This window comes from Plenodomus lingam (assembly GCF_022343315.1).
Source record: "Plenodomus lingam strain CAN1 chromosome Unknown contig_3, whole genome shotgun sequence".
In the NCBI taxonomy this organism is placed as follows: domain Eukaryota; kingdom Fungi; phylum Ascomycota; class Dothideomycetes; order Pleosporales; family Leptosphaeriaceae; genus Plenodomus; species Plenodomus lingam.
Window position 1 is genome coordinate 243,025 of NW_027093944.1, and position 24,049 is coordinate 267,073.

At 47.0% G+C, this 24,049-nt stretch overlaps 9 protein-coding genes across 9 annotated transcripts; 8 read left to right on the top strand and 1 right to left on the bottom strand.

The window, feature by feature from the left end:
* Positions 1–1,357: 1,357 nt before the first annotated feature.
* On the top strand, positions 1,358–3,235 carry IAQ61_007496 (uncharacterized protein; the record flags this gene model as incomplete). The annotated part of the gene is made up of 1 exon (XM_003842321.2): positions 1,358–3,235. The coding sequence occupies one exon, from the start codon at positions 1,358–1,360 to the stop codon at positions 3,233–3,235; it is 1,878 nt and encodes a 625-aa protein (XP_003842369.2).
* A 457-nt stretch (positions 3,236–3,692) lies between these two features.
* Positions 3,693–4,895, top strand: IAQ61_007497 (uncharacterized protein; the record flags this gene model as incomplete). The annotated part of the gene is made up of 1 exon (XM_003842320.2): positions 3,693–4,895. One exon carries the CDS (start codon positions 3,693–3,695, stop codon positions 4,893–4,895), a length of 1,203 nt encoding a protein of 400 aa, XP_003842368.1.
* Positions 4,896–6,944: 2,049 nt separating this feature from the next.
* On the top strand, positions 6,945–9,545 carry IAQ61_007498 (uncharacterized protein). Its single transcript, XM_066097606.1, has 5 exons — positions 6,945–7,151; positions 7,207–7,331; positions 7,397–7,415; positions 7,468–8,092; positions 8,141–9,545. Exons 1-5 carry the CDS (start codon positions 6,978–6,980, stop codon positions 8,872–8,874), a joined length of 1,677 nt encoding a protein of 558 aa, XP_065952103.1. The 5' UTR covers positions 6,945–6,977; the 3' UTR covers positions 8,875–9,545.
* Positions 9,546–9,657: 112 nt separating this feature from the next.
* On the top strand, positions 9,658–10,350 carry IAQ61_007499 (uncharacterized protein; the record flags this gene model as incomplete). Its single annotated transcript, XM_003842318.2, has 2 exons — positions 9,658–10,165; positions 10,251–10,350. Exons 1-2 carry the CDS (start codon positions 9,729–9,731, stop codon positions 10,348–10,350), a joined length of 537 nt encoding a protein of 178 aa, XP_003842366.1. The 5' UTR covers positions 9,658–9,728.
* A 78-nt stretch (positions 10,351–10,428) lies between these two features.
* On the bottom strand, positions 10,429–12,024 carry IAQ61_007500 (uncharacterized protein; the record flags this gene model as incomplete). Its single annotated transcript, XM_003842317.1, has 1 exon — positions 10,429–12,024. One exon carries the CDS (start codon positions 12,022–12,024, stop codon positions 10,429–10,431), a length of 1,596 nt encoding a protein of 531 aa, XP_003842365.1.
* A 968-nt stretch (positions 12,025–12,992) lies between these two features.
* On the top strand, positions 12,993–14,453 carry IAQ61_007501 (uncharacterized protein; the record flags this gene model as incomplete). The annotated part of the gene is made up of 1 exon (XM_003842316.2): positions 12,993–14,453. One exon carries the CDS (start codon positions 12,993–12,995, stop codon positions 14,451–14,453), a length of 1,461 nt encoding a protein of 486 aa, XP_003842364.2.
* Positions 14,454–15,508: 1,055 nt separating this feature from the next.
* IAQ61_007502 (uncharacterized protein) lies at positions 15,509–16,870 on the top strand (the record flags this gene model as incomplete). The annotated part of the gene is made up of 1 exon (XM_003842315.2): positions 15,509–16,870. The coding sequence occupies one exon, from the start codon at positions 15,509–15,511 to the stop codon at positions 16,868–16,870; it is 1,362 nt and encodes a 453-aa protein (XP_003842363.2).
* A 378-nt stretch (positions 16,871–17,248) lies between these two features.
* IAQ61_007503 (uncharacterized protein) lies at positions 17,249–19,479 on the top strand (the record flags this gene model as incomplete). The annotated part of the gene is made up of 2 exons (XM_066097607.1): positions 17,249–19,205; positions 19,286–19,479. The coding sequence occupies 2 exons, from the start codon at positions 17,249–17,251 to the stop codon at positions 19,477–19,479; spliced, it is 2,151 nt and encodes a 716-aa protein (XP_065952104.1).
* A 287-nt stretch (positions 19,480–19,766) lies between these two features.
* Positions 19,767–20,387, top strand: IAQ61_007504 (uncharacterized protein; the record flags this gene model as incomplete). Its single annotated transcript, XM_066097608.1, has 1 exon — positions 19,767–20,387. One exon carries the CDS (start codon positions 19,767–19,769, stop codon positions 20,385–20,387), a length of 621 nt encoding a protein of 206 aa, XP_065952105.1.
* Between the last annotated feature and the right edge of the window lie 3,662 nt (positions 20,388–24,049).

The following is a 24,049-nucleotide window of genomic DNA, read 5'->3' on the forward strand; positions in this document are numbered from 1 at the left end:
TTCCAAGACCCAATTCCGTAGTCTCTTTCTTGAAAGGAGCCTATGTCTCCAAAACCTCAACAGGACAAAGTCCTACCTCAGTCATTGGCATCAGTCATTGCTTCAGCAATAGCCTCAAAAGCTCTGATATACCCGCACAATCGCATCGATACTGATGTCTAATTATGTTTTTGTACAGATTAATTCAAGGCAGCAGATCGTTACCAAGGTGCTATTGACGACCTTGGAAAGCTGATCGCTTAGTTGTTGATAACGCACAGGCTATTTGACTTGTGCATCATCAATGAATGGATGAATTTTGATACCATATACCGGTGTCGTCTTGAAACTCGTCTTAGAGTTTCCTTGGCCCGAAAACTGCCGCAACGAAGTATCCTATACTGTGTTTTTTTTTGGATTCAATCACCACACGCAAAAAAGAGCCAGAAACCGCGCGTAAACCAGAGTTTCGTGTTGGAAAGACTTCTCGAGCTAGCAGAAACCAATGGAGGGTGACGTTCCTTTTTGGGATTGCTATTCACTTACTCAAGGATGTTTAAGATTTCTTAGCGCAGAAACCTGTAGAGATCCAGAGTTTTGACGATGTCGGTGAACGCCTAATCGTTTGGTGGTTTTACGGGGGCCCAAGTGAAGACTCTAAGTAGTCGGGTTGAGTTGAGTTGTTGCAGGATATGGTACCCGTTTCTTCCAAAAAAAAAAAACTATCCCCGCATTGGACTGGGACGATATCTTGCCGTCGCAATGCTGGAGTCGTAAAGCACTGTAGTATGTCCCAGCCACTGTTGCTCAATGCGGCACATGAATAACAACAGAGAACGTGGGGAGAATGAGCACGTATCTGAATAAGGCTGTTGCACTAGTGACGGGACGGGCTTCCTCCGTCTTGATTTCACGAGGGAGTACGGCTTGGTACCTGGTGAAGACCCATGTAGAAGTGCCTACCATGATTCCCGCTTCGTCTTGTCCCGAAAGTCGGACCAATTTTGTACCATAGTTGGATCGATCAAAGAGAAGTCTTTCTTGCCCTTCGGATCATGTACATTGCCCAGCTAGCGCAATGTTCATAACTGGCTAGGGCCGCATGCACCCCGCAATTAGGTAACGCGCTAAGTACGATTCCCGAGGTTCATCCAAATTGATGCTTTCTCCGACACCAAGCCACATGGAGCTAGAAATGCTGTTGATCTACACACATTTTGATAGTTTTCATAGGATACATCTGTGCCGCTCTTGCGGATGACGACCGTGATCCCCACATTCCGAAAGGCATAAGCTCTTGATCATTGATTTCCATGGCTTATAAAAAGCTTTCAAGGCAAGTGAAAAGGTGCTAGATATCTGTTGACGACCTACCATCATGAAGACCAAACTAGTTTTCATTTCTGCTGCTGTAGCAAGCGCCCAGCAGGTCTACCTCGAAGTTGATGGACCGTCCTCATTACCGCAATGTGCCGCCAACAACTCATATGCAACTGCACGTCCTTCCTACACCTTCCGAGACTTTAGCTATACGCAGACAGAGACTGTTCGCACCGCCACATCTGTTCCAGCTCCCACAACCACAACATCATATGCGCCAGGTTATGCGTCTCTCAGCAGTCTGGTACCCAATCTGACCACCACCCAGTGGGGCAACTGGGATCCTTCGGTGACTCCGTCTGTAACGGACTTGCAAAATCCGTATGGGAATGCTTCTTGGACTGCGCTATGGACAACCATTCCATGGGTGAACTTCACGAGAGGCATCTACTCTACTACTGTGTCGTCTACACCTGTGCCGACTAGTGAGCTAGCATTACCTCCTCCCGAGGTCTTCGGTCCTCAGAGCTGTTACAAATTCCCTGCCGATTTTCTACTGGGTGTGGCGGCGTCAGCATGTCAAATTGAGGGAGCTGTTGCAGACGAGGGTCGAACTCCTACCCACATTGACCTATTGAGTCTGGCACCAGGAAGGGCCAGCAACTTCGTTGCCAACGAGAACTATTACCTGTATAAGCAAGACATCGAGCGCATTGCAGCCATGGGTGTGAAGTACTACCGATTTTCCATCCCATGGACGCGTATCATGCCGTTTGCTATTCCGGGTAGCCCGATTAACAAGCAGGGTCTGGCGCATTACGACGACCTGATCAACTTTGTGCTTGAAAAAGGCATGTTACCTGCCATCGTACTCCACCACAATGACAGCCCAATGTCATTTTACTCTAACACATCGGAGACTTCCATTGAGCCCGGAACAGGGGGCATTGGTGTCGTCGATGGTGGATTCCACCGCTCCTCCAAGAACGTCTCCTTTGAAGACGCTTTCGTGAACTATGGAAAGATCGTCATGACTCACTTTGCAGACCGTGTACCCATCTGGTGGACGTTCAATGAACCGCTTCTTGCTTCTCGCAACGGGAAGTCGATCAATGCTGTCATCAAAGCGCATGCGCGGCTGGCGCATTTCTACCGTGAAGAAATTGGCGGTACGGGCAAGATCTCGTTGACCTTCAACGATAATTTTGGTGTACCTCGCAACCCAGAAGATCCTGCAGATGTGGACGCCGCGTTCCACTTCAATTCTTTCCAGATTGCGACCTTCTCGAACCCCATTTTCCTTGGGCAAGATTACCCAGAATCCTTCAAGATGACGATCTCTGACTACGTACCACTCACCGCTGAAGATTTGGCATACATAAACGGAACCGCAGATTTTCTCTCGATCCAGCCCTACACTGCCACCGTTGTTAGTCCCCCGCCGAACAACACGATCGCTGAATGTGCCGCAAATATTACGCACCCGCTACGACCATATTGTGTAACACAGGGCACACTCAGTACAACTGGATGGAACATCGGCTATAGAAGCCAGTCATATGTCTACCTGACACCAGCTTACTTCCGTACCTTCCTCAACTACTTATACAACACTTTCCGCGCCCCCGTGCTAGTTAGCGAACTCGGCTTCCCCGTATTTGGTGAAGCATTGAAGTCTCAGCCCGACCAGGAGTTTGACAGTCCGCGCAGCTGGTACTACCAGTCTTATCTTAATGAAGGTCTTAAGGCTATCTGGGAAGATGGCGTCGAGTTCATCGGCACTTTTGCGTGGAGTTTCATGGACAACTGGGAGTTTGGTGATTATGATCAGCACTTCGGCATTCAAACTGTAAATCGGACAACACAGGAGCGTAGGTACAAGAAGAGCTTCTTTGAGTTTGTTGACTTTATCGAGAGTCGGAGACAAGCAGAGTGAGCAGTACCCATCTTGGTACAAGACAGAGCGAGAGCGAGAGTCAAGCTGCTAGTCAATCACGAAAAGTCTTTGAATTTAGAGGCAAGTAATAACATAATACATCATAATCATTTGACTATCTACAGTATCTTGCTAATGAGTTTTGGTGACGTGCATTCTTGAGACCTACCTCGTATGATGAGTAGACAAGTGGATACCTGGTATGACCAGCCGAGATCGGCAAGCCACCATTTTGTGTCGCGTCAGTCCCGTCGATATCGTCATCGTTTTCCACATAGCCGACATGGAAATAGGTAACATTGTCGCAGCGCAAAATCCTAATACAGCCAGCATATTCTCGGACTCATCTTTTGCTCTTTTTTGATTCACAAGCAATCTGTGCTTTGTATCTGCGCATCAGTTTCCAGTTTACAATCAACATTAATAGGTAACACAACTTCATCCAAGTGTCACACCAATGGCGAACTCCAAAGCCCACGACTTCAATTGTCTGACCATCAGTGAGCTGGAGGCGCTCGCAGCAGAGCGCATGGACAAGCAAACGCGTGACTATTATAATGAAGGCGCAGATTCTGGTTCCACACTACGGGAAAACATTACAGCATACCAAAAGTATCGCATCCGGCCACGAGTTCTCCGCGACATTTCTTCCATTGACACGAGCATATCCATTTTCGACTTTAGAAACAACATTCCACTGGGTGTTGCACCAACCGCTATGCAATGCCTCGCGCACGATGACGGTGAGCTAGCAACAGCACGAGCTTGTAAAGAGATGGGTGTTGTAATGGGTCTGAGTAGCTTTAGCACCACGAGTTTGGAAGATGTTCGTGGTGCACTTGGTCCAGACCACCCAGGAGCACTACAACTCTACCTCTTTGAAGAGCGAGCAAAATCTCGGGCTCTAATTCGCCGTGCAAAAAAGGCTGGCTATAAAGCTGTGATGCTGACTGTCGACACGCCGCTCCTTGGCCGACGCAATCTGGAGATTCGGAACCAATTCAAACTACCAAAGCATCTCAGTGCTGCAAACTTCAACTGCACCGAGGATATCAATGATGACGAGAAGGCGGAAGAGGAAGATGCGAGTCAAGTCAGCGGGGGTAGTGACCGAACTCCGCCCAAGGGACCTATCACTTTCCACTCTCATGCGCCAAATCCAACGTTGAATTGGGATCGTGACATTGCCTGGCTCAAGATAATATGTCAGCCTGAAATGCAAGTTTGGGTTAAAGGCATCGCGACAGCTGAAGATGCACTCCTTGCCTGCCACCATGGTGTTGACGGTATCATTGTTTCTAATCATGGTGGTCGCCAACTCAACGGTGCGCTGGCCACCATCGATGCGCTGCCTGAAGTTGTGGAGGCTGTGCACTCAGCGCAAGGCGACCGGAAGATTCCTGTACATGTAGATGGGGGTATTAGGCATGGAACAGATGTGTTCAAGGCAATTGCGTTGGGCGCTGATTTTGTCTGGATCGGACGGCCTGTATTGTGGGGTTTGGCGTATAAGGGTCAGGAAGGGGTCGAGTTGGCACTTAGACTACTCGGGGATGAGATCAGATTGTGTATGGGGCTTGCAGGTGTGACAAAAGTGGAGGATATCAGGAAGGAGTACTTGGTCAAGGTTGACAGGAGTGGATTTGTCAGTCGTTTGTGAATAAGACCACATGTGAATAAAATGTAGAACAATTATATTTGCAGTTTAGACAGGAAATCGGGCGGGACTGTTTGTAGATTTGCTTCATTCAAGCCTTCTTGAGCACATGATTGGCTCGATAAATTCTACAAAGAGCGAGGCCATAACTCTGGAGTTAGACCATATCAACATAAGCCATTTCCAAATAAAACCATAAGACACGGAGACTAGGATTCTTGATATATCTGCGATGCTTTGCTCGCCTCATATCTCCTTTCCATCTTTTTCCTTCCACGATAAACAACTCACTCGTACTCAATGGTGTAATAGTCGACATTATTCCGTGTCATTCCACCATTCATCTTCTGTCTTTCTAGTACTCTTTTGCAGTTGGGCGATCTTTCCAATCGAGTTTCATCATCTTTGATATGAAGATTTTGTCTGTCTGATTTCCTTCGCTCTAAGTAGTTCGTGAAAATGGCGTTGTCTTCTCCTCAGGGATATTTGCATAATCACCATTATCGATTGAATCGTTTCCGGGTCTGCAATTAGGATTACAGCCAGCTGAGCGGTTATGGTATCTATTATATATACATATCTGCTAGGTTCGCCTGTGACTTGGCGTGTGAAATGAGCTGGCTTCATGGTGATAAGATTACATCCCTTGTTGGCCACTAGTTTTTGTTGGACGTTGTGCGCAGCATAGTGTTGGTGGTGTAAGAGAGCATTACGCTGATTGAGTCCACGTAAAGAGATACACGCCATGGTGAGGACTCTCAGATCTTAACGCATCTCAGTGTATTCGAACAGGGTTCCATTCGAATATCGGATTGAATTGGGTTTTGCGGATGATGACCCTACACTTGGGTATCAGCGTCATAGAATAGATTTGCCAAGACTGATGGAGGTGCCCAAGACGTAGAAAAATGCTTAGAACAACCTCAAATATCGCTCTGTCGATTCCACAGGCACTCTAATCCTTATATGACTCTTGCATGACTGTCTTCTGCGGAGGCCTGAATTGTGTACTACACAGTACACGCATTCATTTTGTCCGCTTTCAGACAGTATGGGATTCAGGAAGTCCCATTTCTACCCAGTCGGGGAAAAGATCGGACACAAAGGTCACTCAACCATGATCACACCAATCAACATCTTAGAGAGGCGCATATAGCATTCGACTAGGGCATTTGACGCCACGTGGAGCGCATGGTCCGATACACGTACCTCCACACTGCCTGTGGCACAACTGCAGCTGTTGTTAAGCGGCTCCTCGTCGCTTTTTTGGTTTTGCTGCGAATATGTCAATATTCACGTGGCCAGTCTTACCGTACCCGTTGTAGTGTGAACCGCCTGGATGCATACGGTCCGTTGCCTGCATGGTCATTTTAGGATACCGTTGGTACCCAAAAGGTATTTAGTCATTCGCGCAGCGAGTACCGGTACACTAAATAGAGTGCTCGATACAAGTGCTCACGATTGTTCAATCTTGAATATCACACCGTCAATGCTGGATCTCGACGTCTCGATCCAGTAGCCTTTGTAGTTACTGGCGTGGCATTTTTTCGGCAACTTCCACGAATATCCTAGGTACCGTAGGTATTTGCATGCCCAAGGATCGGGGTAATCTCTCCGCTGCACTACGATACGCACTACGATGCGTTTTACTTGCTACACTGACACCACCTTCAAGACTTCTCGTCCCGCCCTGGATACGACAGACAAGGTGGAAGCCTATGTTTGCGCTAAGCATGCGCTCCGATGACGAAAACAAAAAATGTGCAATTAGCAGACATGATGGTTACGCAGCTAACCACCTTCGTCACAACACAGCAGCAAGATAATGGCACATGCGAATCATCACGGCCCAGCAGACTGGGTCGCGCTTGAGCGACAACTGTAATCACGCCGTCTAGAACAGTAACATGGACACTCGGAACTTTAGTGTATTTTAGCGGCCCGTATTTGTCGGCCATTCAGCCGCCACGGAGTTAACTGACAGGCGCCATCGTTGGATATAGATCACAATGTTTTGACAAAGAACGCTTCTATACTTCCGGTCCATTTCTCTCAGCTTTTGCTCGACTCTTCATCTATCCCCAAATGGCCTTCTGGGAAACAGTGCTCGATACCGCGAAGGCCTCACCACGATACGGAAGACGGCTCGTCCCTAATATCATTGATGATAATGCCAGAAATCAACCAAATCGGGCCTGCTTCTCAATTCCCAAATGTGACGCTCTGGAGCATGGCTTTCGCGACATCACCTGGCGAATGGTATGAGTTTTCGAGGGAAAGCAGCTTTTTCAGTCGCCAGAGCTCATTGTCATAGTATGCAAACGCCATCAACAAGACCGCTTATTTCATCGAACGAGAGATTGGTAGAAGCACTTCATTTGAGACTGTCATGTATCTCGGCTTCCCAGATATCAGATGTTTCATAATTCTGGTGGCACTGTATGTCGCCTCAATTGGCCTGTAGTACAGGAAAGCAGGCTCAGCTACTGACAGTGTGATGACAGAATTAAAACTGGACACAAGGTGAGAGCACACAATGTGCGTCCTACGAGGACACTACTAAAAGCACCTCTAGGCACTCTTCAGCTCATATCATAACAGCTTAGCTGCGCACACAGATTTAATCCAACGAACCAATTGCACAGTACTCCTGCATACACATGGACTCCCTGTTGCCGGCATTCTGGAAAAGAACCGTATGAAAAGCGTCCGCATGGTCGAATTAGAGGCACTCATAAACGAAACCCCTATCGAAAATTATCCTTATACAAAATCTTTTGAGGAAGCGAAATACGAACCCTGCTTCATGGTCCATACCTCTGGCGCCAGCGGAATGCCTAAACCGGTCCTTTGGACGCATTGGTCTCTGAGCACTATAGACGCACACAATCTAGTTCCACCATTAGAAGGCCGAAGGAGCCTGTGGGCCTCACCTGAGGACGCCAGGGACCGAACCTATTGCGCTTGGCCATTCTATAATGGCTCAGGCATTGGGGCAGGCATCATGGATACATGCTTCAACAATACAACATGCGTCATGGGTCCATCACAATTCGTCACTGTAGAAATATTTAACAGCATGATTGACCATGCGAAAATCGACAGTGCAAACTGTTTACCGTCTTTACTTGAGGAGATCGCGAAGCGGCCGCACATCTTGAACAAGCTTGCGAATCTACGTCAGATTTCTTATGTCGGGGGTAATTGGGCATCTACACCGAAAGATAACATCTACTGACAATCTGCAGGCCCACTGCGAAAGCACGTTGGCGATACGATATCGCAGCACACTACTCTCACGACCCTAATGGGAAGCACAGAGGCCAACGCCATTGTACAACACGCAACCGATCGAGAAGACTGGGCATATATTTGTATAAATCCTAACCTCAATGGGATACAGATGCGCCCCGTTGGCAAACTGTTCGAACTAGTCTTTATCAAGGACCCCCGCCTGAGTGAATATCAGGGAGTTTTCAAGCTTTACCCGTATCTCGAAGAATATTCAATGCAGGACCTATACACCCCACACCCTTCAAAGCCACACCACTGGAAGCACGAGGGACGCAGTGACGATATCATTGTGTTCCAGAACGGATGGAAGTTTAACCCAACAGTACATGAACGACTCATCAAGACGCATCCATTCGTCCGTCACGCGATCGTAGTTGGAACCGGCAGAGATCGACCTGCCGTGATAATCGAATTACTCCCAGAATATCAAGCCGAGGATCGATCGCGAATGGGGGCGCTGCTTGAAGACATTTGGCCATATATCGCACAAGCTAACAATGTTGTCGAAACTTATAGCCAATTAGAACGACGCTATGTGATATTTGCAAAGCGAGGGATTCCCCTTCCAGATGATGGTGGAATGATTGGGAGGAAAGCAGCGGTGGAGCTGTATGCAGAGGAGATCGATAACCTCTATACTTCTGTTGCCAATGGAGGCCTAAGAGAACTTTTCCGTACAGAGGGGTGACGGTTGAGCTGAGCCACATTATGATACACAGTACTCCGCCGTACCTCGTCCGACCTTTCGTCGTTCGTCGACTGCGGCGTCAGATTGCTGTAGATGAGACGATCCATGATGCAGTCAGTCCCCAAACATCCCACAATCATCTATCTGGGCAGATCAGCTTTGCCTACGATTGGATGAAAAATGACAGGAGGCTCCAAGGCTGAAGGTTCCAGGCTATGCGATTACCTGATCTCGGCACCTACCACCAATCGGAGATTACTATACATCCGTTCTCACAGTAGGAGTACTTTGTAATCATTGAATGCGTCCACTTTCGACCCTGTCTGCAAATACCTTTATCGGGCTTAGGGAACACTGAAAATGAGGCTGCCTTGCTCTTGGTTAGTCGCAAAAGTGTGGACTACCATAGTACATGAGATCTGATAAAGCGTATAAACTCATGTCTCTATGGAAATTTATAGACTCAAGGCGGAGAAGAGAGTTCCAAGTGCACTTAAGGATATTCACAAACTGGAAGCTCAAGTCAGTTGCAATAAACTGTGTCAAGGAAATTCCTTCTATCAAGCTTTGTTCTGGTGTTCCTTGCCAATTCCTTGCCAATTCCTTGTCTAAGCCCAGCATTGCCCGGCTGCTCAACTAACCGGCAGCCGGTATGTAGTATGATGAAGGAGGCAATTTTATTGGCTATTAGAGTGCAAGACGCACGAACCTTCGCAAAACCCCACCAAGCTTTCCACTCCCATACAAGGTTGATGTTTGTAGTGTATTATTCATCCGTGAAGGCTATACTTAAACCTCGATCGACCCCACATGTGAAGTCCAGTACCGATATCAGAAATAAATTTACTTTTACCATGTCGTCCGTTCCTTTTTACGAGCTATGCGTTACACCCGTGCTGTTCGGACTCAAGAATGCTCTTGCGGCCCTCGTCAAGGCCCAAGAGCACGCCAAAGCAAACAACATCCCGGAAAGTGATTTGCTCACTGCCCGTATCATCCAAGACATGCGCGACTTTGTCTACCAAATTCAGCTATATACCGATGTTGCCAAGTCGATTCCCAATAAATTGAATCCGTCTATCGAGGAGATTTCCTTCCCAGGCAACGAGAAATCGTTTGCAGAACTGGTAGACCGCGTGCAAAAGACAATCACATTCCTCGAGGGTATCGATCCCAAGAGTCTGGAGGGACGCGAACAGGCAGAGGTTGCGTTTTCACCAGGTGGTGGAGCCATCAATCTCAAGTTTACGGGAGTCATGTACATCTGGCAATTCTCTCACCCTAACTTTTGGTATGTAAAATGTGGATCCGTTAGCTGCAGGAACACAGTAAAATGCCTGTATTTGTTACCATAGGTACTGACTGTAATATTCTAGGTTCCATGTCACCACTGCATACGACATTCTGAGGCTCAAGGGCGTACCTCTCGGCAAAATGGACTTCCTCAACGGTGGCAAGGTTATGACAATATATTAGTCTATATGAACTTCGACCCCGGAGTTGCTATCACAATAACGATGTAAATGCCGATTATATAAACTCCAAGATACCAATCTATCCTTCGTTCGTCCTTCGCCTGGTCAACTCTTTTTCCAATTCCGCTTTTTCTTCTATCGTCAGATCGCTTTTTGCCTTGCCAATCTTAACTCCTAGAAACATGATGATGAGTCCCGCGCCCGATAGCGCGGTTGCCAACCAAAACGCAATCTTGTAGCTCTCCCTCTTGCCTCTCTCTTCCGTCTCACTGACTGCCAAATCTGCAAAACTCAGGAACACTGCGATTCCCAGAAATAGAAGCGAGTTCATGAACGCGCCTGCTAGGCCTTGCCGTGTCTTTGGCATGGATGTCGTGATGAAGATGTTACTAACGTTGTAGGTGATGTCGATACCAAGTGTAGCGCAGATCATGGCTGGGAACACGTACGCCCAGTAGTTGAACTCAACTGGGAGGATAGCGAAGAGTAGTGCGGAGAGTATGTACGCCGTGCCACTAAGCAGTAGTAGCATTCTTCCCGGTAGGAGATGGAGTACGAGACCGCCGAGAGTGACAAGGATCAAGCCGCCGACAGCCATGGGTGCAAACCATGCAGCTGTGAGGATCGGGCTAGCGCCAACGATTTCTTCAATGTAGAAGCTGGCATAGAAAAGAAAGATGCCGAAGGTGCCATATTGGAAGAACAGTGCTGTAGCCAAGGGCTTCATGCCTTTGACGGCGAACAGGTCGCCTGGTAGCAATGGTTGTTCAGCGACCCAGCCCTCAATGTATATGAAGACTCCGAGGAACAAGCATCCGATAACAAAGGTGACTGGGATATACGGTGTCGCCCAACCTTGTGATGCGTGACTGCCATCCGTCAGGGCGAAGATGATGAGCACCAAACCTGGAATGACCGTTGCCGTGCCCCACCAGTCCATTTTTATCTCGCCTTTGACACGATCCTCAATCCGATTGGGAATGCATAACCAAGACGTGATGCCCACGGCCGCCAGAATGAATGACCCAATCCAGAAAAACCAACCCCATTTTATGAACTGTGCAGCGACACCCGCAAAGAATATTCCAGTGAAGAAGCCCACGGGTGCAAAGGCGCCGTACAGGCTGAAGACGATGTTCTTCCTCGGTCCTGGACGGTAGATACTCCCTAGCAACATGATGCCAGATGGTAGAAAAGCAGCAGGTCCAAAACCCTGCAGCGCCCGACATACAATGAGCATGACGTAGTTCTGACTGAACCCTGCGATGATGGACCAAATGAGGAACCAAACTAGGCCAATGTTGAACACAATGTATCCTCCGAAGATGTCTGCTAGTCGGCCAAAGGGTAAGAGGAAAGCTCCAGTTACTAACGCGAAAACGCTAGCTGGCCATGTCTGCGCCTTGGAGGGAATGTCCAGTGCAACTGCAAGGTCGGGCAGGAGAATGTTGAAGCCTGAGATGAAGTACTCTGCTACGAACATGGAACCGAGGAGGGCGAAGCAGAATCCGAGTTCCATCCATATCGAGGTGAACACTTCAGGGCGCTCGCGGCCAAGACGTTCAATTTCGGATGGAGTGTACGAGCCGCGAATATGGGGTGTTGTGGCTTCCTCGACTTCAGCTGATGTTGGAGTGCCAGGCGGTGAGGCCTTGAGTGAGGTTGGTGTGTCCATCGTGGATGAGATGGGAGGTTGTGGTAGGCAGAGGGGGTTGTAACGAAATGTTCAAGAGTATGTGTGATGCATGTGAGGCGAAGGTATGTCTATCGATCCGGTATGAACATGAGCAGATGTAGGTTGTTGGTGGTAAGTTGTAACCCAGGAATCTACTCTTTCTATATCGTACAGTGGCCCAGAGTCCGTGAGCACCGACGGAACTGTGACTGGTAGAGTAAATGTGATGTGCAGCATATCTCTGGTCAACAGAAAGGCAAAGAACAAAAACTTTAGCGGTGTTCGTGACGTTGTGGTGATAGACCAGCACGATGTGATGCCGTCATGCAAAGCTTGCGTCTTGGCTTCCCTTTCCAGCGTAGACCCAAAGCTGGCCGGACTCGGCACAAGGGCGGCCGAACGATGCCAAGTGCAGTGCGCGAATCCTCCAGAGTTGCGAGCAGTAATCTGGTTCAGCGGCCGCCATCAGTGGCCAATTCATGATCCTATTACGTTCTTGGTGAAAATCGCCCTCTGTAAGTTACATGATCCCTCTCCCTCAACGGTCATGACGCACATGCCGTTCACCGGCTCTGCAGATCCCTTGCCAGTCACACTCTTCCACCCGCGCCGCATCTCCACACCGAAGCTGAATCCAAACAACCGCGACAATATCCGCTCTGACTGTATTTGTGCATCCTGGATCAAGCAACTCACCCACACGCCTTGCATGGCGAGCCCACTCAATGAGCGCCACTTTTCCGTCGGCTGTCACGTTGCCTTTTACAGCACCCACCAAGGCCTGCCACAATTGCCGCAAGAAGCGCTGGCGATGCGATCGCAGTCTACCAAGTTGCCAGAAATGTTTGGCTGCGGGTACAGAGTGCCTGGGTTATGGGAAGCTGTTTATCTGGAATCATGGAGTGGCGAGTCGGGGGAAGATGATGGGGAAGGGGTATGAGGAGAATGTGCAGAAGGAGAGGAACGAGATGGGTAAAGTGGCTAGGACAAATAAGGCACCGGCGTTGGTTTGGGATCATGAGGAGGATTCGAAACAACAGCACCTGGCTGGGGAAAATCAGGATGCTGGGCCCAGTTGCAATGCCCTGACTTCCACGAATAAAGAGGGAGACAATACCGCCATGGTTGTTCAGCGATCTCTGATTGACCCGTTGGTCAATGATCTTGACCGAAACTCGAGATACTACTTGTATCACTACGCCACCCAGCTATGTGAAGTCATGGTGGTTTACGACATGCCTGGGAGAAACCCCATGCGTGATCTGATACCGGCCACGTGCGCTTATCCACTCTTGCTGCACATCATAGTTGCCAACTCGGCTTTCCACGTCTACAATATCACACGGAATCCCATGGGCCATTCTACCTACCAGGGCGAGCAGAGTCCGACTGTTGTGGCATACTATCAAGCCGTCAGCCGATTTGGTGGACCACTGGAGTCCTCCTACCGTGATGCGCTCGTAGCGAAACATCACGCGCTTGGCTTATTAGCAGGGAGTGTAGCAACAGTAAACGCCTCCAACATCGACCTCATCCTCGTTACCATCCTGCTCTTTGTCAATTACGCTCTTGTTGAATCTGGCCGTGACAAGTGGAAGGTTCACATGGATGGCGCTTCGAGACTCATCAAACTCCTTGGTACACCACCTTACCTCCAGCAGCCTATGAGTCGGCTTCGCCAGACTATCCTCTCAGACTTCCTCGTCTTCTACATTCTCGGCTCAACTTTTTCCTTTTCCAATATGTCTGCTTTAATACCCGACTCTATCGAACTTGAACCTATCCTTCGCTACGCGGAAACAAACAACTACCTTTCTTGCCCCGGCCCCCTTCTCCGCATAATGATTGAATCATTCGCCTTACCCAGCTCCCAGGACTCCCCTCGCGTTACAACGATGGGATCAAATACTATCCAAGACCAAGTAGGTGCTCTGCTCCAACGCGCTATAGCTTTCGATCCCATCGCGTGGTCCGAATCTTTCGCTCCTGCTTCCCCCGATGAAGACCTCTCCCAACGCATCCGCATCGCCTCAGCCCACCGCTCCGCAGTTTGCATCTATCTCGCCCGCGTCCTACCGTCCACTAACCCCTTGCTCGACCCCGCATCCGGCTCTGCGCTTGTTTCGCTCACTGGGCTGGCTGATGACGTGGTACACCATATTTCGCACTTGCGACCTGGTGACGCATTGTTCAAAAGTATATGCTGGCCCTTGTTCCTTGCCGGCACAGAAAGTGAGGACAGCGAACAACGTGAGTGGATCATGAATACGCTAGATCAACTCTATGGGATTATGTTTTGGGGCTATCTCCATACTAGCAAGAGAGTGCTTGAGGTAATATGGAAACTGAAAGATGAAGGGGCGTTAGGGGAGGGAAATTGTTGGGTCGAGGAGGTCAAAGACTTGGGGAGTGAAATTTTGATTGCCTGATGAGCTTGGGGAGAGTGATGATTAGGCTGAGAGAGATTCACGTGGGGGAGAAACTGATGCATGTTTCACTGTTTTGTCTGGATGTCTGAGTTATAGTGCTTCTTCAGAGGCCTTCGGGGCTTGGATAACTCAACCACTCGAGCTTGTCTGTCCTTGTTCAAATGCTAAAGGTGAAAGAATAGCTCGTTCATTGTCAAATTTGCACATGTTCTGTATACACTCACTTTCAAGTTCACACAGTAGCAATGACATGGATATTGTTCGCAGCATTGGATCAAAGCGGTCCCATGCCATTCATTTGTCCTGCTCCCCAGCCAATCCGGCGCTGTTCCGAAGCATTCCGGGCGGAACGCGGGGTCACAGACCAACACAGCCGCTGCTTCACCGCTGTTGCCATCACCACCACCATCTGCATCATCAACATTTGTGCACGAGGAAAGGGGGGTTTGTCGAAGAAGTCATGTCCCTACCGGTAGATGAGTGTCTCTATGCTGACTACAATCTCGACTATTCTTGTTCTTAGCCGCTTAAACATTCATCAAACTCTCTGGCCACTCACCTTCCATTACCCCCACGATGTTATCGCCGTCTTTGGTATCCCTTTTCATGCATCGCGCTTATACATGCCAGTTCTTTGTCTTCGCCCATTCGAGACGCCTGTTTCTATTACCCGCCCCCAGTTGTTGAGGCCAAGCTCCCGGATATGAAACACCAGCCCGTTGCAGGCCAGGTACCTCTGAGCCTACGACCCACGGTGAGACTGATTTTCTTTCGCCATATCCACCCCAATTGCCTATTCTGGACTGAACTTACTATTCTGGGCCGATGGGCGACTGCGCGTGTAATGAGCGGATGGTGGCTGAGATGATGGGGCTAAGCGCGCATGGGATGGTCGCACTTGAGGTCGAGGATAATATAGAAGACGTCGCATAGTAGCTTGGAAATTGGGATTGTCAACTTCTCCGCAACAACTTCTCCTGCTTTATCAGCTTTTGTTTCCTCTCGTTGCTGGCCAGCGATCTTTCTGCCCCACATTGTGAGAGTGGGTTTCCATCATGCTTCCTTCATCACTTCTCCAATCACTCTTGCTCTGCACACCTCTTGTCCCTAACGCGTACGCACAAAGCTTCGAAGATACCATAATAGACCCCACAAAACGTGCAGAATACGCGCTTTCGACTCTTCAGATATGGTACAACGCCGGTGCAGGGATATGGGACACAGCAGGCTGGTGGAACGGCGCCAACATAATGACCATGGTTGGCAACCTTGCCAAAGCTGATCCCACCAATGGACGATTACAAAGCCTTGCAACCAGAATCTTCGCAAACACGCTTGTGCAGGCACCAAGTCGTAACCCGCAACCCGGCATTGAAAGAGAAGCATTACGCAGAAGAGAACTAGACGGAGAAGATGGCACCTTCGCCGTCTTCAACGGCACAGGCTTTGAAAGCGGCTATACGAAATCTCTCCTCCCCATTACCAATGAACCAAAGACCTCATATCCATCGTCCTGGCACGACCCGGCCCCTTATATTGACGTCAATAGCCTGCCAATATTCCAGTCCAAAGCCGAAGCTAAAGATGGCAGCCAAGAGGTCCTTGCCACTTCTCTGAACCCGGACGACTGGCTCGACGGTTTCTACGACGACGACCTCTGGTGGGCCCTAGCCTGGATAAACGCGTACGACCTGACCCAGGATCGCTCGTACCTTACCCTTGCCGAAGGCATCTTTGGCGCCGTCTCAAAAGTCTGGCCTACACGCTGTTTCAACGGCGGAATCTACTGGAGTTGGGAGCGTGACTATATGAACGCCATTGCGAACGAGCTCTTCATGAGTACAGCTGCGCATCTGGCAAACCGTGTTTCTGCGGATAAAAAAGCTGGGTATGTAGACTGGGCTCGCCGGACGCTGGCCTGGTTTCTGAGAAGCGGAATGATGAACGAGAAGGGGACGATCAACGATGGATTGAATGATAATTGCGAGAATAACGGAGCAACAGTGTGGAGCTACAATCAAGGCGTCATCCTCGGCGCACTGGTTGAACTCCAACGCGCAGCTCCAGATCCCACATACATTCCCCTCGCAACCCGCATCGCCAAAGCCGCACTCAGCGAATTATCAGACGAAAATGGCGTCATTCACGATCGATGTGAACCTGGGTGCGGAGCCGACGGGAACCAGTTCAAAGGAATCTTTATGCGCAATTTACAGGCGCTACACCAGCTCGCGCCAGATCCGGTGTATGTGGATGCAGTGGGCAGGAATTCAGAGAGCATATGGAGGAATGATAGAGGGGGAGACATGGGAGTTGTCTTTGGGGTGAATTGGGCGGGGCCTTATGCTGGGCCCCCGAACGCAACGATGCAGAGTAGTGCTATGGATGCACTTGTCGCTGGGATAGTAGTGCGGTAGATAAGCAGTTTGTTTCTCTAATTCTTGACTTGTGAGTGTTGCGTGAAACCCACGTCCTCGCCCCAATCTAACGTTGTCATGAGGTTCGCAGTCATGCGTTTGAGGCAAACGACGCAGTTTCCATATAGAGCTCCCGCTTTCACTACACAGAGCTAAGCTTATCGACGCAGATGTGTCTCAGGGCAGCAAACGGGGTGCATCACACTTTACAAAAGCCATTCACCGCGCCACAAACGAAGCTTTGTTAAAAAGCTCGAATCCAATTGCGCGACTGCACTCCAGGTTTGCAACGACACATCTTTGAGATTGCAACACTGGTTTAGCACTGGGCCAAGTCATCTTTCTGGATATACGACTCGCTACTCGCTACTCACTGCGATGTCATCCAACCGTGCCTTTTCCCCTTCGGATCGCCTGGAACCAGATAGCTCTGTGGACCGCGGCGCCAATACCAGCAAGGATGGTCATACGCCAGCTATACAGAGCTCGAATCTTCAAAGCGTAAGCACTATCGAAAATGAGGAGACTGGGGAAAAATACGAAAAAGAGTTGGGCCACCAGAAAGCAGACGTGACCGAGGAAGGTAGTGAGAGCGAAAGACACGATGAGCGCAGCCAAAGAGTCGATGCAAACGACGAGGCCAGGGCAAAGGAGGCGTCAACTGCAAAGGTCATTGATGAGGAGAAGGGAAAAGACGCGGGATCCACCTCAGACGACGATAGTGAGATTATACCCACCAAAATTGACAAGGGCAAAGGAACGGCGCGGGCTCATGAGCAAACACCTCAACCAACAACAGTAGACAGATCAGTCGTCGAGGAGTCCTCGGACGATGAGGGCATGACTGGCAAGCACCAAAATGCAGGATGGCGCAGTCACATGGCTAAGCTTGCACACGAGAAAGCCCAACGAACGCGGGACCGCCGTACAGCACTCCAACTCGAGGCCGAATTAAAAGCAAAACTCAGAACCAAATCCAAAGACAGGGCTGAAGCGGAAGTCGACACGGAGGCATCCGACAAGAAAAGACAGAGAAGGAGTGTTGGGGAAGCTTCATCAACGGCAAAGCTCTCTCAACGAGCAATACTCCCTTCGATAAGTGCCCTGGAATCCAGCAACAGACTGGAAGAATTCATGACCATGCCGCGAAGAATTGGTAGAGAGAATGCCCCATTTGTACCCACGCAGACGCCCATCACAGAATCTACGAATACACTACCAGACATCTACTCGCAACTCCACTCAGCAGCGAACTCATCATCACACACGGATCCCCAAAACGAGACCTTCACGCCGCCTCCCCCCCGCCCACCCCCCGCAAATACAACACCCCAAGCCCATCTACCCTCCACCCGCCGCAACCCATCTCCCCGCCGCATCCTCCCCAACCCACGCCCGCCAGCCCTCCCCGGCTACCCCCTCTCCTCACACTACATCGCCACGCACCCGCACCCGCCCCACCCCGAAATCTTCGCCCGCATCTTCGACATCTCGCGACGTCCCTACATAGCCTCTGAAGACCCCTCGCGCTTCATCCCCGCACCCCGCACCCCTTCTCTCCCGCCTCCTGTGCCCCCCGTCGCAGTCGATGCTCGAGTGCGCCGGAACGGACGACGTCGGGCTGTGAGTACGCAGAGGCCGGAGCTGGGTGTAGAAAAACGGGATGGTGTGGTTCAGCGCCCGAGTGTGTACTTGGAATATCGTCCCGAGACTGGGCAGTTTAGACCGCGTCCTGTTACCGGTATGCGAGTATCACAACGGGGCTCCCGTGGGGGATCTGATACACACTCCACGCGGCGTGAATCTGTTGGGCTGGGTACGCCTGGTGTTCCAGCACCCGGTGTTGATTCTAGGGCGGTGAGGGGGTATGTACCTGGGACGGCGGTGTTGCATCCCGTTGGTAGTATGATTGCCGCTGCGGGGAGGGCTGGGGAGAGCGCGGGTTTAGGTGGTGGTGAGGGTAGTAGAGTGGGGCGTGGGATGATTGAGGATGTGTGGAGAGGCTCAGCGCCGAGGAGGCGGAGTAGCGAGGGTACGACGCGGTTGCGTGTGGAGGGAACGGGTGCGGAGGAGCGAGATCAGGGCTATGGTGGTCGGGGTGTTGGACCGTCTGCCTGGCTAGTACAAGCTCGGTCTCAAGTTCCCCATGGTGCTGTGCACTCCATGCTTGCACCACCTGCTATACACTCGGAAGCCATGTATCGCTCTATGCCAGCATCGCAGAATTCAACACTCGGTGCTGGGAATTGGGTTTGGGTCCCCAGTCCCAATCCCGCTGCGGTTGGGCCATTGGTATCGGCATCAGTTCCAGCTTGGAATTCTGGAAATAATACCCGTATCCTTCCCCCGCCAGGATATACTCAAGCATACCATAACCCCCAGCCAGGATATACTCAAGCATACCATAACCCCCAGCCAGGACATGCTCAAGCATACCATACCCCCCAACCATACCATCCCGCATACTCGGCCCCAACCCTCCCCTTCCCCCCTCCAATTCCAAGACCAAGACCAAGTCCATCCATCCACCACCCCAGGATACCGATACCGCCTACACCGCGACCAACAGCGCCTGTGCCGACTGCTCTCGCTGTGGCGTCTCAGGCTGAGGATAAGGGGAATTCTGCGTCTACTGCTATTGTGATATCGTCTTCGCTATCGGATTCGGATTAGAGGATTATCGATGAGGTGGTGACTGCCCACTGCTATGGGCAACTCCCTCATCCCGGGTTGTCTGGGAGACACCCAGTTTGGGACTATGGATGGGCTATATCTAGCTACCTTTGGGCTCTTCGTCCATGGATTCTTCAATCAATACTTTCATCACATCAAGGATCCCATAACAATGACTACCATTCTCACCTCCCTTTACGCTGATTGCGGTCCGGATTGAGCCATGTACGATTCAGCTGCTTACAATTCTCTTCCTTCGCTGCGATCTGCTGCGAGTCTCGTTGATGATACGGTGCGGGCTCATCTTACCGGACCAGTGCGCAAATTATTTCTTGAGTGTAATGCCCACGAACAGTACGGTATTGTGTTGCTGCACAAACATTTCGCTATCGCGGACGGTGAACGTCTTGTCGAGTACCGCTCCTCCTCTACGGCCTGGAAAGTCGGTCATGAACAGACGGATATCGTGGCCCAATATGAGGGGAAGATCGTGCCTCGGTCTTACCGATTATACAACGGCGCAGCTGTTCCTTATGAGTTTGGATACTACCAGGAGGCACCACGCCTCAACAACACATTCCAGACGATGGCACTCAAGGTGCTCAAAGATCTTGGCCTTGATCAGATTTTCGGATTGCGATGTCTCGACGAGTATGATCCCAGTCTCTCGATCGAAGTGACGGAAGGGAAAACAAACATCATGCTGGTTCGAGGCTCTGTTCCGGAAGATGAGCTCATTGAAGCCGTATGGGTATTTAGTGTTGACGATAATGACAGTTGTCATTGCAAGGAACATTGTTGGCCAAGGAAGGACGGTCATGTTCAAGACCACAGCTGTGGATAAGTTATAGATAAGGATAGAATTGGTTCTTCGTGTTCGTAGATCATCGCTCCAATAACCCATACCGTACACTACGGTACAAAACCGGTTTACAGTAGCCATATTTATCTAAAGTAGACCACGAAGTAGTTTAAGTATAAGAAGTAAACCTAAATAGGGTTTACTATACTATATATTCTATAAAGGTAAACTACTTTTTAGTTTATATATTATTAGTATTATATATATTAACTTTAGCGTCTATTTAAACATAGTTTATATAATATACCTAATTACAGGTTATATAGTAGATAGATATATAGCACCTAGGGTGAAAATTTAGTATAGATAGAGGGTATATAGTAGGTATAATTTAGTAGGGTTACTATATAGGAACTAGTACTAGTAGATACCTAGGTAGTATAGGTGTGCAGCATACCACTGCCTAGGTACGCTGCAACAATAACTAAGAGACTAGGTAGTATACCTAGTATATAAAATTATAATCTAAAATATCCTATAATAATAGGTTAGTAAGTTCTATAAAGGCGCCTATTATAATAACACTCTTATATTATAGTGTAGTAGTATTACTAAAGATTATGCTCCACGTTATAAATATTCTAGGGCAAGTTAGTTGCTTACACTATATATATTATAGGTTTCTTTAGTAGTATATTAGTTTAAAGTTAGGTATATATATATATTATTATATATACTATATTATATATAGTAGTAAATAGGTAGTATAATATAGTAAGCTTGTGTAGTATAGAATATATAGTAATATTATATTATATTATTTATATATACTAATATAGTATATATATATTATTTAACTTATATAGTTAGGACCCTCTTATATTATAATTATCTATAAACCTAGACACTATTATTACTATTACTATTATTTAGTTCTCCTATACTACTACTATCTATATAAGGGGCATCTATAATAGATGCTCTAGTTTGTATTAGAGATAGCCGTGATTTTAGGCCTTGCACTCTAGAAGTATTTCTCTTATTACTATTACCTTTAGCCTTAGCTTTAGTTATATAGTTGCGCCTAGCCTTTATATTCCTAATGCGTGTATTCTTGCAAGTCTATATTAGTAGAGTAGAATCTAAAGTCTCTATTAGAGAGTCTATAATAGTATAAGGTTAGCGTTGTTGCGTGTCTAGTAGTATATTATAGTTATCTTCTATAGGCGTGTTTTTATAAGTATCTAGAGTAGAATTATTTAGTTAGGCTAGTATACTATATAAATAGGTTCGCTTTTAAAGTTATATATCTAGCTATACTAGTACTTGTTATAATCTAATACTACTAGCTAGGGGCACACTAACTATTAGGTTAGGATACTAACCCCTAAAAACGCTACTATTACTATCCTAGGCACCCTAGTCTTTAAAGCTAGTAATACTACTAGTATATTTAGTTTAGGGTAGACGTTATCTTTATATATTTTTAATAGGATAGTGTTGCAGGAGGGATATCAACCAGATCACGGAGCATCTTGATCCAATCAATCCTGATTAATACCCCTGTATGACCCACTATCTAATTAACTGCTAGCTTACTGCTAAGTGCCTAATAAAAAGCAGGAGCTCTAGTAAGGAAGGTTTACTAATTATTTACCTTCTAGTAAGGGTAGCTAAAGCTCTATATATATAAGTATGATCGTAGTAGATATAATCTAATAATCTATCTCCTAAATTATTCCTAACCTTAGTAATCTAGATTTCTATAGTTATAAGCCTAGTTAGCGCTTTACCTTATTAAAGATTGTCCTATCTATTTAAGCGTATTATTTAACTTAGACACTAAGCTAGTAAACTTTACTCTTTCTTTATACTATTTCTTAAGTAGAAGCTTACTTATTACTCTTCTACTATAAGCAACTAAATCCTAAAGGGGGATATCCTACTTACTAGATTAACTAACTAGCCTACCTAGTATATTTAATTTAGATACCATGCCCTAACTAAAGGGATCTAGGTAGAGGTAGACCCTAAGGCTTAGGATGCTAAAAACCACTTTAAGAATAAACCTATTAAGCCTAACATACTAATAGATATCGCGTTATCTAATATAACAAGCAAGTAGTATAAACTTAAAATAGCTTAGTACTAAGCCTACTTATTAGATTAGGTATTAAAGTTATTAGTAATCTAGAACCTTTTTATATAGGTTAACAATATAGTAAATTAAGGGATCCTTACCCTAGCCTATATAGAGCTTATTAATTAAGGAAGAGTAACCCTCTAAGCACTTATCTAAGTACTCTATAATAACCTAGCGCTAACTAATTTAAGCGCTGCAACACTAGCAAGATTGCAGTATAAAGCTTATCTTGCTAAGGTAAAGATAAGTAGCTAAGACGCTAATTACTAGTAGAAGGAGTAGATAATCCTATATACGCAAGCTAAGGTATACAACATTCCTAATATTAAAGGATAGCTTATAGTATAGGATTATCTTAAAGCTCTATCTACTAGGATCTTACTAGATTAGGGTTAAACTATATTTTAAAGGATTATTAAAAAGTTAGTAATAATAGAGCTAACTTATAACCTCCTATAGGTTACTAAGATCTATTTATTACTTCTCTAAGAGAACAACATAAGATTAAGCTCTAAAGGTCCTAGAGTGTTTGCAATAATAGGAGCTCCACCTTCTAATTAACCTAAGAAGGAGTCTTTATACTTATATAGTAGATCCTACCTATAGAAACCTCCTAAATATAAAAATATTATTAAAGCTTAGACTAATATAGGTAACAAGCTTACTACTACTTAATAATTAGAGATTAAGAAAAAGATTAATAGGAATTAAAAATTTAAAGAGTTAAGAAAAGCTCTAATTAAGTCCTATCCTATTAATTAAGATTATAGTAATAAGGTAAGCGCGATCACCTATCTAGGTAGTATCTAGGTAGCACTAATTAACCCTATGTTAATAGCAGAGAAAACAAACAGGATCTATTTAACTATAGACTTTAAAGCTTACGCTCTATTAAAGAGCACTATCTTTAATAATAGGGGTGCAGTACACCTAGTTAATAATATAAGCTACCTAGAAGAAAGCTTATTTAGATTAGTTAAATATAAGATAGTTAAAGTAGGAACTTAAGCTTTTCTAATCTTAGGCAGAGGGACTAGAGTAATCCCTAATACTCTTAATAGACTAAGAGGTCTAAAAATAGAAGATTTAGTGCTTACTAACGTGGTGTTAGTAGAAGGTTTTTATATAAATATTATATTAGAAGCTTAATTACTTAAAGTAGGAGTTTAGTTCCTTAGGCTAGATGCTACCTTGTAGTTTAGATTATTAGGAAAGAGCGTTGTATTAGCTAAGTTACTACGCAAGTTTAACTTAACTTTCCTAGAATACAAGCCCTCTACCCCTTATTAAATAATCTAAAGCATAGTGCCTAAATAACCCTAACAATCCTAGATAACTCACCTAAGATATAATAGTAAGGAGCTTTAGCACTAATAATTAGGCTATTTAGGACCTAAGGCGCTTAAAGCTCTAGTTAAGTTAGTAATAAATATTAGGATTAAAGGAACTCCTAGGAGCAAATATAAGTACTACGCTATTATATATGCCTAATAGGTTATATTAAGACAACTAAGGGAAAGATTACTACGTCTATACTACTAGGTATTATAGGATCTATTTA

What these genes read in the sequence shown, in the direction of transcription:
- IAQ61_007498 (XM_066097606.1), top strand. Translation starts at nt 6,978, where the DNA reads ATGGCCTTCTGGGAAACAGTGCTCGATACCGCGAAGGCCTCACCACGA. An exon ending in GCGACATCACCTGGCGAATG is followed by an intron (nt 7,152 to 7,206) that starts GTATGAGTTTTC and finishes TCATTGTCATAG; the next exon opens with TATGCAAACGCCATCAACAA. An exon ending in TCAGATTTCTTATGTCGGGG is followed by an intron (nt 8,093 to 8,140) that starts GTAATTGGGCAT and finishes GACAATCTGCAG; the next exon opens with GCCCACTGCGAAAGCACGTT.